Raw genomic sequence first — 15,144 nt, 5'->3', positions numbered from 1 at the left:
TGTTTGGAAGTCCCGTTAAATATGGATCATAACTTACATCAAGCACAGGGATTTTAGCTCTCTAGTATGTGGCCTGCATCACTGCCACCTTCATGGGAGTTGCACATGCAAAATACAAATGTGAATAATATTCAACCCTTCAATGAATATATATCTGCACATACACACACAAAATATTTAACTGCTCATTACACAATGCAACCTCATTATCATCTCAGCGATAATCATTTCTATCGCGACGGATTATTGAGACCATGATGGCTTTTGTAAGAGGAGTCATAATGGAGGCTGAAGGGAAATTATGAAGGTTTTCTGTGGATTTATATGTTGTTAATGATATGTAACATGCCTAGAGCTAAACATTTTTCCAGTAGAGGTCTAAATAAACAAACAAAAGAGCTCTCCTGCTGCTCAGCAGCAGGACTGAGGAACAGCAACAAAGCAGTGAATACCAGGACAGTGAAGACAAGTTCTGCAGTCACCATGAGGAAAACTTTGAGCCTTTGATGTCACAGGCAAATAATTAGTAACAAGTTTAACATTTCTGTCTGTCTCTCTATGAATCCAAAGCGGAGTCCATCCCTACGTGGCCTTTAAACTAAAGCTGACTACCTCAGTTACTGGCCCCAGGGCCTCTTTCTGTATTACATTCGCAGAAATGAAAGACACTTAGGATGCAGTATTAAATGTGACAGTCTTATCTGGCACAGACAAACCTGAAACGGCCAGCAGTCCCCTAAACCATCTAGACGGGATTAGAACCCTGTGACCTCCAGATGAAAGGCTCCATGTCCCATTCACAATCTGCTGAACTGTGCAAATCCAGCAGAGTTCACTTTGGAAGGGGCTCAGGACTTATACTCTGTAAGGGTGGTAGCAAATCAAGACCAAAAGGTTTGCTTGAATGTCAGACTCTGAGGAACTCAGACCTCCAAAGGAAGGATCTTCCTCTCAGCCAGACTCTATGCCTCTTTGAACACTTACACACTCCTAGCTATGCTAAAAGAGATTAACTTTATAACTTCCCAGGGAGTGCAGTTGGTATTTAAAGACTTTGCAATTTGGTAATTTTGGGGTCTGGGACATTAACTGTCCTTTATGATTTTATAAAGAAAGAAAAAACATGTAAAAAAACCTAGATGATTTCAGTTAGACACAGGAAATACTGCATCACCTTTAGTAAGCAAAAAGCCAACTTTCATATGGTGGGTTAATAACACATCACAAAGCATTACCTTAAAATGAAATGTTCTTCCTACACTACACATTACTGAAGCTTCCTTCAAATAACAGCATGAAAATAGAAACAAACACTTTTCTTCCATAAAAAAACCACCAGAATGGTTGAAGGAACCAGTTCACTGGGCAGTGTACTTAAGCATCAGATTTCCATGTGAAATAATGGTTAAGTTCTTACCTCCCAATGCGTCAGTCCTATTAGTCTCACTGTTATTTCAGGTAATTCACTAAATCTACACCGTTTTACCGACATGCTTTCCCAGGGACAGGAGCGCTGTTCTCTACACGTATTAGTCCATAGTAACAGCACACTGGTCTGCTCAGTCTGCCACAACAGACTATTGGGAGAGGAAGTCAGATTGCTTGGGCAAGGGAGGGAGGGAGGTCTGTTTGCTGCTGACTTCCTTAAAGATGATCTTAACTATTTTGTGGCTGCTTGTATCGCATTTTCCCCTAGCTAGACCTGTTTACAAAAATCAGAGGGGCAGTGGCAAGAGGAAATGAATTTTAAAAGGAAAGTGGCACTTAAATTGGCATCCAGAACTTTAAAAGAGATTTAATAAAACAAGCCCTCTATGATACTTAGGGCATTTATGAAAAGAAAAATTTATTCTGTTAGCAACAGATGCACATTTAGTGTACCTCACCAGTATTTAGTACTTTTGCAGTACTCTGTTTATCAAAACACTTCTCATACAGATGGCTAGAGAGGTTGCTTTTGTATATCTCTAGCAATTTTTTTTTTTAAATTCACAGATGTTTACAATCTCACAGTTCTTTGAAAAGCTATTTTGAAAAGCTGTGGTGTTTAAAACTCCCTGGATGCAGACACCTGCTCTAACTGCACAAGTGAATGGCAGGAGAAATTACTTGCCCTGCTTTTCTTAATTTGATTCCATATTTGCTGTCATTCCCCAGAAATTCATTTTGAAAATGGAAGAAACTCTGAATATTTTTCTGACTAAGAGCAATATCACACAGTAAAAATCATGTGTATATGAGCCATTATACGCAATTGAGTTGAATGGAGTTTCACCAGTGTAAAACTGAAGTAACATGATGATGCACATTAGATACACTGGTAAAATTACCCACTTATCTATTTCCCCCTTCATTTTTAATTTCCCTTGTGCCTATATATCTCCTTTTCATTGTTGTTAACATAATTTTTAAAAAATATATATTGGTCATGGTCTTCGTCAGAAAATTTATTTTATAACTGATCTTAGAAAACTGCATTATCTAAAACCAAGTTCTGAGCAGAGCAAAATCTGTTAGGAGCAACTGTATGTTGATGCCTCTTGCTCTACTAGAAACAGTTAGAAGAAACAACCAAATCTTCCTGTTCTACTTCCTCTTTCAAGGGTTGTTTTTTGTCTTTCATGTTTTAATCTAAAAAAACCTCCTCTTCTCTGTGACGATCCAGTGCTCTGAGGAACGTGAACCCATGTTTCTCAGACTTACTGTATAAAATTGCAGTAATTAACACCAAAAATATCCCGAAGCAAGAAGGAAAAATAAAAGTGTTTGACTTGGATATCACTCTGCATTGCCAATTCGTAAAGAGTCAAAGCTGTTAGCTGTTGCGAGCTTTTAAAAAGCAAATTGCGTTTACCATCTTGGAGGGACTCTTGTTTTATCAGAAAGTTTTAAAGTAGTCAAAAAAGCCAGTGTGTGGCTGTCTCTGTGGCTCGTGGTTTAATAGACAAAAGGTACAGGAAGTATTGCAATGTGCATTCTCCATGTACTATCTTATCCCTCATCCTAACAGAATCTTTCTTTATGTACAACTGTGATCTACTATGAACTCCCAGTTCTTGCCTTATGGCCAGGACTGTCAGCAAATCCCCCAACTGTACATGATATTTCACAAATTCTCACGAGTGGTTTGTATGAAGGGTTCTATATAAATACATTCTCTCATATTGAACTTTGCATTGGAGAACGGGGACAGCTGTCATATTCTTTCAAACTTGCCATAATTGGATGCAGCTCTGAGGTTGTCAATGACCACAGCATGCATCCTGTAGAGATAGATCAACAAAAGGGAACTGATCTCCCTTGCATAAGGGCGTAAAGATGTCACAATCTCTAGATGATGCACCAGAGATGACTCCACCATTGTACATTTATTGTATTACCACACAAAGGCCTACGTTAAAAGAATGTTAAGTTTGGAAAGTCAAGCACTCAAACATTTGGGGTTGGCACAATTAAAGCTGCTTATGCTACCTTATTTCAGCTTCCTGGTGCATATGCATTATGATATAGTCTAATTATATATCACATACCAGGGATCGGCAACCTTTGGCCCGCGGCCTGCCAGGGTAAGCCCCCTAGTGGGCTGGGCCAGTTTGTTTACCTGCTGCGTCTGCAGATTTGGTGGATGGCGGCTCTCACTGGCTGCGGTCACTGCTCCAGGCCAATGGGGGCTGCGGGAAGTGGCGGCCAGCACATCCCTCAGCCCCCGCTACTTCCCGCAGCTCCCATTGGCCTGGAGTGGTGAACTGCGTGCAGTGGGAGCTGCCATCGGCCGAACCTGCGGACGCAGCAGGTAAACTAACTGGCCCGGCCCGCCAGGGGGCTTGCCCAGGTAAGCCGATCCCTGTCATATATTTTTTTTTCCAGAGGACTTATTCAGTGCACAGGATGGATGATGCTCACTGAACAAGCAGTTATTCAATATTTTGCTTTATTCCCATTGTTCAGTGTGTGGTCCCACAACTTATTTACAGCACATTATTCAAACCCTGCTCTGAAAGAAGAATTCTTAATTTCCTTTTAAATTTTGGAATGGCACTCATCATTTTAATATCTGAGTGCTTCACAAACATTAATGAATTAATTTGCACAGCCCCTTGCAAGGTGATGTGGTATTATGCTTCATATTTTACAAGGGGGAACTGAAGCACAGAGAGGTTATGGTCAAAAGATTCCACCACTTTTGGCTGTCCATTCTGAGATGCCTAGAGCCTGACTTTTCAGAGTAGTTAGCATTCTGTAGCACAGCTCCCAGTCACTTCAGCTGCACTTAGAGAGCTCATCACTTTTGCAAATTAAACCCTAGGGTTTCAAGACAGGCACCTAGAAAATGAGGAACACGCATTTAGTAGCCACCTGTGTGAAGTTTGGTTTAAGTGACTTCTCCAGCATCCCACAGGAACTCTGTGGCAGAGGAATGGATAGAAGCCAGTTCTCCAAGGTAGCATTCAACTGCCTTAACCACGAGACTGTCCTTTCTCCTCCTGCAGTCTCCTGCCTCATTTCACTACATACCTTCCAGTTTTGGCAACACCTGAGACAAGGGTCCTACATTCAACAGTCTAACTCACTACACAACCATAATTCATCCCCAGAGCCCAGTCCATCCCATGCACAGAACGGTGCTGGGGTCCTGTGGAAAAATTAGTATGTGATCACGTTATTAAAGAGGGAATCATAATGCATGCGCATTATGAATTAAGGTTGCACATGAACATGCAACCTTAATTCTGGCCTTCCTAACTTTTGAGTGCTTGACTTTGCAACCTTAATGTTTTATCAATGTCATTTTTCATGTGCAATTTGCTATGTCTTTAAAAAAGCAAACCAGAAAAACAGAAATCCCATCACATGGAACCATACTGACACTTAAACCTATAGCACAGATCTCTACCACTTGAATGAATGGAGTAACTGATAAAAGTAGAACGCTGTCATCCTCTATGACAGTGTTTCCCAAACTTGGGACGCCGCTCGAGTAGGGAAAGTCCCTGGTTGGCCGGGCTGGTTTGTTTACCTGCAGGTCCAGCCGATCGCAGCTCCCACTGGCCGCGGTTCGCTGCTCCAGGCCAATGGGAGCTGCTGGAAGGGGTGGCCAGTAAGTCCCTCGGCTCACGCTGCTTCCAGCAGCTCCCATTGGCCTGGAGCAGTGAACCGCGGCCAGTGGGAGCTGCGATAGGCTGGACCTGAGGACACGGCAGGTAAACAAACCAGCCCGGCCCTACACAAGCAGCACCCAAGTTTGGGAAACACTGGTGTATGAGAACCAGACAGTAGAGGGGGGCTGAAACACATATTTTGCCAGAGGTTTCACAGCTATTTGCTGACAGCAGAGGAATGGAGACACTCAAGAATTGTGGGGTTCCATTTCAGGTTCTGACGGGGAGCGTGCTCTAGTGGTCATAGACCTTTCTGCCTTTGTTCCCTTCCACCCCCAAAAGTTTGGCACTTTTTGCCCCATCCCTTTCCCAATCCCATGTTTTCTACTCTGCCCTCCCATACTCATGCTCTGCATCTGATCTCAGTCTCCTGAGCTCATCCTTGCACAGAAAGTCCTAGTGTCCCACTCTGGGGTCCATGTCTGAGTTCCATTCCTTCCTCACCATGGCTCCCAATCCCAGTTTTTGTCTCCTGGATCCTTGCCCAGCCAGTGTCAGTCTTTCCAATCAACAGGCTCCCCCTCTGATCTCGGTTCTCCTCCCCCTCGGGTTCCAAGTCCCTTTGCCCAGCCAGTCTTCAGCTGATCTGTTTCTCCCACCCTACGGACTGCCAGTCTCCTTGACCAGTTAGTCCCAGCCTCTCCCTGGCTCCTAGTCTGATGTCAGCCCCCTGCCCTCCCCGCGTACCTTTTCCCCAAGGCTCCTTCTCCTAATCTACTCCTCTTGTCCTCCAGGTATGGACTCTTGTTCCTCAGCATTTGCATCCCCAAGCTTCCACAGCAGTGAAAACGCAAGCAAGACAGTCTCCCTGCCCTTATTTCCAGTGTCTGTCCTTAATCTCAAACAACTGCAGGAAAAGTCTGGCTCCCCCTCTGCAGCCTTTGTGCTGCAGCATTCTCAGTGGAGATGGAAATTTTGCTGAAATTAGCTGTCAAACACTATCATGTCTCTATTGAACATGTGCAAACGGAAATTCTTCAAAAGCTTATAATTTGGCAAATGTGGGCATTTTCCCCACAAGAAAAGCAAGAGGCATATTCCTGACACAAAGGCAACCCTTCTGCCAAATCACAAATTCTTGCTCCAATGCATGGAGATGCTGGAGCTTCTCAATGAACCAAATGTATGAACGTTTTCAACTCCGGCAAAACAAAGTATTTTCCCCTAATCTTGTTCTTGTAAAAGCCATAAGTATTTCTGCTGAAACTAAAAAACCCCAAAACAAACAAAATAAACTCACACTCAGGGGAGGCACCCAGCATAGAAATCTGTTCTAGTCTAGCAAAGTTAGGAGCAACTGGCTCTTATAACGGGAAGTGCTGGGCAAACTCAAGTATATGTGGCGCTACCAGCACCGCCTCAAATGTGGTTTTTTTGCCAACCACAACACATTCTTTGTCGCTGTTTATTAATAACATGACAAGGTCTCTATTACTATTATTAAAGAGCCATGTCCTCCACAAGATCAGAGGAGACCAGAAAGAACATGTGGGACAGACAAGCTGGTCTGTTTTGCCTGAACTGAAAATACAGCAACACGCTTATATAGCAAGAGTCATCACTGGCTCCAGAGATTCAAATTTAATGGAGCCCATGAATGTTTCATATCTTCAATGGAAAAATTGAATTGTAAAAACTCCCGTCACTCAGTATTAAGGGAAAAATCCATCATTACTTACGGGACAGTATCTCTTTAAAAACAAAAAGGCTTTGGGGGAACATTCAGCCAGTTGAGCTATGACATTGGCTGAATCCAGTGTATGAGGAAGAGAAATAAGAAGGCAAAATCTGAGTGGCACTGGCACCCACACTGAATACAAAGGCATGTGCACTATATTCTTTATACATCACCCTTTTCCTGTTGATAGTTTGTATTATTGCCTCAACTTGCCTTTACAATGATTTCCCCCCTACACAGCAATGCTTCACCAGGAGGAAACCTGATCTCTCCAGCCAATGAGGATTCTCCAGAGTTCGCAGAGCTGCATGGAATGGTACATTTATCTGTGGGCTTTGGAAATTTGGAGAGGTGCTAATGTTTTAAATAATCACTGATCAGGTGCTAAAAGCACAGACACTTTTTAACTGGGAAGTGGAAATTACTATATCACTCCCATTTAGTATTGCAAATTCTGCTAGTTTTCCTTTGCCCACACAAATTGCAGTTTTTTAGAAAGGTTTGCACTGCACTATTGTCTTGGGCAGTCACAGCTTATGACACAATAAGATGTGCACAGCTGGGTAAATTCTTGCAGACAAAACAGCTTTTCCCCTTTACATATAGAGACCAACAACAAACCTAACTGTAGAACACTAGATATTTGTTTTTGCTTTTTCAATAACATGTTCCTTAAAAGGACACATTCCATATTGATACACTTACATTTTGACCCAGTTCTCCTCCTTCTCCATATAACTGTTTACATAGTCTGCTTTGTTCTCCAAAATAAAATAAATAAATAAATGCTTTGTTCTAAATAAATCTAAAAATCAATGTCAGCAGCTTAGCCCCCAGGTGAACAAACCAATGTCTCTCAGGATCAATGGGATGCCATTACATAAAGGAAAATTTAGGCTGAACATCAGGTAAAACTCTACCTAACAGTGGGATGTATCAGATCGTGGAATAACCTCCCCAAGAAAGTGGTGGGTATTTGCATAGCTTGAATCCCTGAAACCTTTGGAGAGCAAAGTACTAGGAAATGCCCTATAGAGAACAGCCCTGCATTGGCAGGGGCATAGAGTAAACAGGATAGAATAGGTCTTTTCCACCTCTAATGTCTGTGATTCTATTTTTGTTGTATTTCTAGCACAAGAGTACATCAAACTCTGTAAAGAAATCAATTTCAGCATCAGGTTTCCCAGAGGTTGTTACAGATGTGACAGAGATTTTAGAAGTATTTAAAATACCTTGAAAGACCATCTTTCAGAAATGAGCCTATTGCCTTTCACCAAAAGCACCCTGTTTTATCAGAATAACCAGCGTTTCCAAACATCAGATATAAATTTGTTTTCATTACATTTATGTCTCTTTGTTATAGGATGACCAGACAGCAAGTGTGAAAAATCGGGGCAGGAGGTGGGGGGTAATAGGAGCCTATATAAGAAAAAGCCCCAAAAAATCAGGACTGTCCCTATAAAACCAGGAATAGTTTGTTATTCATTCCATGGGCCACATCCCAAGAATTTACAAGTCCTGTTGAAATCGGTGGTAATTCCTGGTGTTCACCACTGGGCACTATGTTAGACTGAACATATTTCTTTGAGGCCTAACAGGTTTCATTTAGGAGCTCTCAACAACCCACTAAGAAGTCTTATTCACAGGGACGTGAACATTAAGCACATGGCACTAACATAATAAACATGATTAATAACAACACATGGGCACCAGATGCCACTTACTTTGCTCTTCTTGCTGCTGGACATTTTATTCCTGAGGTAGCTGAAGGTGCGACTGACTTTTGTTCCACTTTTCCCTTCTAAATCTTTCCTGGAGGGGCTGGGAGGCAGGAAGTTGCCGCTCTCTTCAGACACACTAAAGCCAAAAAACAGAGACTGGGTTTTTAAAAATTTTTTTCCCAGATCATGCAGAACAGGGAAAAAGACTAGTGTCATGGTGTCAAGTATCGGGGGTAGCCGTGTTAGTCTGTATCCACAAAAACAACAAGGAGTCCGGTGGCACCTTAAAGACTAACAGATTTATTTGGGCATAAGCTTTTGTGGGTAAAGTAAAGAAGTGAGGTTTTTTTAACCCATGAAAACTTATGCCCAAATAAATCTGTTAGTCTTTAAGGTGTCAGCAGACTCCTTGTTGTTTTAGAGGAAACCTTGTTGTTTTTTTTAAAAGAGCAAATATATTTTTCATCCAGTTATTGTAGCTAACCAACAGATTCATTGGTCAGTTTACATTTTTATATGAATAATGACAAGCTAAAGATTAAACACTAATCAGCCACTTAGTCACATGTTGCAAGAGACTTTCTTTGGTAATATTTCTGTACTTAGTCTCAAACTATGACATTGTGCCCTCTGCTGCTTTAAGGGAGAAACAGCTTTTCATTAACACAGTAGTCAGCAATTTCCCACTCTGTATGGCTACACATACCCAGTCTCAGTCTTAATGTATTGGCATAAATTGCGGGTGTCTTCCATAACACACACAGATCAGATGGTTATAAAGAAAGATATGTAGTGAAATCTGCACAAAGGACAGTCTCCACTCGGAAGCACCATGTCTATAAAGTACCCCCAATATTTCCAGTACAATTTAATTAGAGCTTTTGTTAAAAATGATCTTTGCTAGACTACTAGTTTTTACTGGTCCCTTAAAACAGAGCAAATAGGACTCAATTTCTGTTTATTTGTTAATCTATAGGTTCATTTCATGTCAAACTTTGAGCTATCAATAATTTCAGAAGGGGCTGGTGAAATGGGGTGCAAAGCCAAAAGAGAAGCCATATTGTGGCGGTGACAGTGGATAAAACGATTGTCCTGGTGCTCAGCAAATGGGAAGCTATGTCGGAGATTTCAGAAGATAACACACTGCTGTGCACTAAAGAACATATTACAAGGCTGTTACACTGTAAGCTCTGTGGGGCAGGGACCATCTTTTTGTTCTATCTGTACAATGCCTAGCACAATGGGGTCTTGGTCCATCACCATGGCTCCTAGGTGCTACCACAGTACAAATAAATAGGAGCATTTTTATTATGTTAGGGAAGTAGGAGGCACCGGGTCCTATAAAAACATGCACCATTTCCTGTCCAAATCCCCAGCATGCACTGTGAGAATTAAGTTCCAAAGGGGAAAACTAAAATATCTCCTCCCTCCAACACTCCCCCACCCCAAAAGGAAAGGAAAGACTGTAGGGATGTACATAAAGGAGTCATATTCCACATAAAATACACAGTCTTTCCAAGACATGCCAGAATACAAAAGTGAAGCAGTCAGCTGAAGAAATCAAAGGGAGAGGAGAACAGTCAGCTGAAGAAACCAAAGGGAGAGGAAAACAGCAATGAAAGGTGCTCAAGAGCCTTCTGGGCAAGTCAGACAAGCCAGATCTGCCAGGAGAAGTAGCACAAAGTGTGAAGCAGTGATCAAAGACCCAGCTCCCATGATGCCACAAAAGCTATCTTTCCCCCATGCAAAAAGGAACTATTAAAGCAAGCATCCCATCAGAACAGAGGATCTCTGCTTACAGCCGTGCAAGGATCAACAAAGTATATCTAAAAAAATATGAGAATCTCTGCAATCATAAAAAAAATAGACAAAGGGAAAGGGAAAAAGTGGGAATAATATTTGGGTCTTGTGTAAATTTATGTTGATTAATGATAAAATAATATTTGAAACTTTTATTATTTGTGAATAAACATCCAGAATTAACCACTGTTCAGGAAAAGACAGGAAAAGACAGCTGCATGGATGGACCCATCTTCATTTCCAGTGTGGCAATTTTAAGAAATCTTTTATGATCCTAAATTGTTCTTCAATGTACACAAATATTGGCCTGGTTCCAAGAGGGTCTGAGCACTTGCAGATCCCACTGAAGTCAAGAGAGGCTAGGAGTGCTCAATACTTCTAAAAAAAAAAATCAGATCTATATTTTTGGCATTTCAGCAGAGTAAAGATCAGACCATCACAGTACTGTACCTCTGAGACAATGAACTACTGGTGCTGTTGAACGATCTTGTGCCTGGAAAAGATTAAACAAAAATGTTAGACTGTGAAGTCTTGCCCACAGAAGTGCTAAAAACACAGTTCCTGGATTCAGGTAGTTTATGAAAAAGAGGGAGCTGTTTAGAAGTTAAGGGCTCAGATATGTTTCTTCATGTGCCCAGGGGAAAGAATTTTCACCACAGCCCATGGGATTCCAAGTTAGTGACAGAAGTGGAAAAAGAGGTGGGTTGCTTAGCAGTTTTATCATTCACCAGCTGTAAGGCAAAGGATGTGAATCTGGGATCTTCACTGGTACATTAAGGGTGCATAATTCCAAACTGCTAATTTAATTACCGTACAATAGGTGAAAATGAGACACTGCCTCAGCGCTTTTATTCATACTCCATCAGAATGAATCTATTGTAAAATACGTCCTTAGTTCATGTATAAAACAGAATTCTAGCTGATAAAATTATAGTTCATTTCCCCCTCATAACCCTTAAGCATGTAATAAAAGGATAAGGGAAACAAGAGAAGCCTTATTAATTTTTCCATTGAAATGTCTACAGAGGCAGAGCTTAATCACCCAAAATTGTGCTCTAGGAAAAAACGATGTACAACATGCTACTGAAGTCCTCCAGTGACACAAATTCCTCTTGTTCACCAAGAAACCTGCCTACACAGTCTGCTTGGAGCAGATTATCTAGCTGATGCTAGATGTTATTGAGTAGCTGCTTAGTATCTGGGAGCACTAAAAAATCCAAATAAATCAATTCAGATGGAGAAAGATGCCTGATCCTTCCTCCAGGAACTAGGCATGGCAGGACTCTAAAGGACCCCTTTAAAGTATTTTCAAACATGCTACAATGACAGCAAGCAACATAGCTGATCTTATTATTAGGATTTTATAATTGCCACAAGAACAATAGTACTTTGGCTTCAAACACTGTTAACAGAAGTTAGAGCTAAGAGCTAATGCAAATGAACTTGGCCTCCGAAGCAAAGGGCAGATCAGTACCCAGAGGCTATAAAGTTTATTAAAATACCACATTTCTTCAGGATCGGCCCATCCCCACTTCTAAAATAAATAAACACAGTCTCGATTGCTGACTACAGTTCCTAGAATAGCATGAGTGAAGGCTATTTTTTGTTACCTTTCATTCTTGGATGATCATGAATTAAACAGTGGCCTAACCTGGTCACCTAGTCCTGGTTTAGGAGACCCTTTTTGTATGTCCTCTGTGGAGCCTTTAGTCTAGCAAGTGATCTGTCTCAAATCCATCACACAGTGCAATGATATTCGTTCAATCAAGCTCCATACCATTTACTATCGATCTCCGGTTTTTGAATAGTGCCTATTACCTGAGTATCTAAGTACTGAACAAGTAATTTAAAGGCTCAAACTGTTGTCCATGATGAACTTCATAGTGGACTCTGCTCTTCACATCAACTTCAATCTACTCGTCAACACAGGTTAAACCTCTTTGCTCGCTAATTCGCTCTCTATATATTTAACCATCATCTGCCTTGACTGAATTTAAACACGCCATATAAAACCTATGAAGTATTTTACCATTCTATACCATCACCAGAATAAGTGGGATGAAGCAACATTTAATCAAGAGTTGTAATAATTTGTTGTTCATGATCCAGTTTTCAGCATCTCTGAGAATTCCTGAGCTGCATGGCATTTCAACTATGCAGTTGCTGTTCATCCCGTATTGTGAGACAATACTTTACCTCGAACAGAGAGAATCATTGACAGTGGTGTGCAAACCAACTCAGGCAAAATAAGAACCAACCCAAATTCTGAACTAAACTGCTTTTTACTAAACCTAAATGTTTTTAAAAAGGACTGTATGACAGCCAGGGGTGGCTCCAGGCCCCAGCACGCCAAGCGCGTGCTTGGAGCAGCCTGCCGTGGGGGGCGCTCTGCTGGTCGCCGGGAGGGCAGCAGGCAGGTTGCCTTCGGTGGCATGCCTGCGGAGGGTCCGCTGGTCCTGCGGCTTTGGTGGACCTCCCGCAGGCATGCCTGCAGAGGGTCTGATGGTCCTGCGGCTCCACCGAAGCCGCGGGACCAGCAGACCCTCCGCAGGCACTCCTGCGGGAGGTCCACCGGAGCCGCAGGACTGGCGAGCGGCAGAGCGCCCCCCGCGGCATGACACCGTGCTTGGAGTGGCGAAATGTGTAGAGCCACCCCTGATGACAGCATTCAGATACCTGTTATATTCGCCATAAAAACAGATAGAGGGATGGACAGAGAGATTTTCCTCCCTCAATACTTTCTGTATTCCTTCTACCCCAGTGCTTCCTGGCTCTGCCTGCAACCAAAAGCGGAAGTGCTGGGCAACAGCAAGGAAATCTCATCAGTGCCATGACTGGATAGCACCTGAAAAAGCCTATTCTTTTGAGATTTGCAGCCCCACTGTGCAACTCCAATGAGTCTGGATAAGCAGCCAAACTTTTGGGTGCTTATCTGAACATCTGAACCTTCTGAGCTTCACCATCAACAATAATTTCATATAGTAGATGGACTTAAAATAATTCATAAGTTTCGTGATACAGGAAGAAGCTGCAGGATTGGCATATTCCAATGAGAATGCCTGAATGACAGAAATCAGCTTGCAGCGCCCTAGGACAGCTAGTAATTAAACTTAAGGGGGCCAAAGATTCCAAAAGCCTGCTCACAACCAACTAAACTTTCCGTAAAATGTACAGAGCAGCCCGTCTGGTAATAATTTACCTTCTGAAATCTGCAACTCGTCAAAAAAAAAAAAAAAAAAAAAAGGCAATCTAAATATATGATTGTGTCATTCCAAAGGATGTGTGGAGATATTGGAGGAAGGTAATTAAAATGCACACTTGATCTAAAAGTAAATGCGTCCATCTCCTCTGTCAGATATGAGCCCTGGAGAGGTGGAAAAAATACAAGCCTAGGGTTTTTGTATCTAAAAATACCTGTGGCTAAAGCAACGTTTATATAAAGCCATCACAGAACTATTTGAATGAGAGGGATTACAACAAACACCCAGCAAAGTAGGAGCACAGGACATACGTCTTCTTGGGTCACTGAGTCCAGTCTCCTGTTATTGGGGCAACGCTATCATACGATCAGATTACACCTCTACCTCGATATAACGCTATCCTCGGGAGCCAAAAAATCTTACTGCATTATAGGTGAAACTGCGTTATATCGAACTTGCTTTGATCCACTGGAGTGCGCAGCCCCCGAGCACTGCTTTACCGCGTTATATCCAAATTCGTGTTATATTGGGTCACGTTATATCAAGGTAGAGGTGTATAAAGGAGTCAAGTTCCATCTTCAAAGCAGTGTGGTAATTTGCCCCCTGTACTCCTACTGTTCCAAAAACTCACTTCTATGATGGTTAGAAACCACCTTATTTCCAGCTAAATTTATTCATGGTCAATTTATACCCATTTGTTCTTGTACCAACATTGCAATTTTTAGACGTCTTGTAAGATCGACTCTCCATTCCTCTGATCATCCTAGTAGCCCTTTTCTACTAGTTTGAACTCATATTTCTTCAACAGGGTGACCAGAACTGTTCATAGTATTGTAGATGAGGTCTTACCAGTGCCTTTTACAATAGCATTAATACTTCCCTATCTCTGCAGGAAATATCTCACTGGATACATCCCAGGATCGCATGTGTTTTTTTCTGTGACTGCATTACATTGGTGGCTCATAGTCATCCTACAGATGATTAATACAACCAGGTCTTTCTCCTCCTCTCTCATTTCCAAGTGATGAGCCCCCAGCTTATGGAACATTTTTATGTTCTGGGGAAGTAATAAACTCAATTCTTAAAGCTCACTGGTCATAACGGGATGGTTGAGGGAAAGAACACAAGACAGTCTCCTCCCTTGGTTTTCACACCTCAACTGCTAGAACAGGGCCTCATCCTCCCTGATTGAACTAACCTCGTTATCTCTAGCTTGCTTCTTGCTTGCATATATAAACCTGCCCCTGGAAATTTCCACCACTTGCATCAAGAGAAGTGGTATATTCACCACGCTCATGCTGCAAATTTGTTCAAGACAGTCTGGGCTATTCTGATTTTAAATGGTCACTCTGCCTTCTGGCAGGATGATTATTTATTTATTTATTTATTTATTTATTTATTTATTTAAGTTTGGCCTGGGGAGAAGTCTCTTTTTCTACAATGAGAGGTGTAAGCCATAACAAAAAACCCAATCAACCAACCAAAACCCAAAATCATTGCACGAACATCTTTGTCCTGTAGGGAAAAACACTACAGGTGTGGCCTCAACCAGACCCACATTTTGAGCTCCTGAAATTTGAGTGTGT

At 41.9% G+C, this 15,144-nt stretch overlaps 1 protein-coding gene across 14 annotated transcripts in view; it reads right to left on the bottom strand.

The window, feature by feature from the left end:
* The window catches only part of AKAP13 (A-kinase anchoring protein 13), a 337,762-nt gene that overhangs the window by 48,520 nt on the left and 274,098 nt on the right, over positions 1-15,144 (bottom strand). For all 14 annotated transcript variants that reach the window (XM_039490381.1, XM_039490379.1, XM_039490382.1 and 11 more), the window contains 2 exons: positions 10,809-10,851; positions 8,562-8,694 (listed from right to left, as the gene is read on the bottom strand). In XM_039490381.1, the coding sequence (XP_039346315.1) occupies positions 8,562-8,694; positions 10,809-10,851 (176 nt within the window). The remainder of the gene's footprint in view (positions 1-8,561; positions 8,695-10,808; positions 10,852-15,144) is intronic.

Source organism: Mauremys reevesii, linkage group 10 (assembly GCF_016161935.1).
Source record: "Mauremys reevesii isolate NIE-2019 linkage group 10, ASM1616193v1, whole genome shotgun sequence".
NCBI classification, from domain to species: domain Eukaryota; kingdom Metazoa; phylum Chordata; order Testudines; family Geoemydidae; genus Mauremys; species Mauremys reevesii.
The sequence above is the reverse complement of the archived record's forward strand: the minus strand, read 5'-3'. Positions and strand labels throughout refer to the sequence as shown.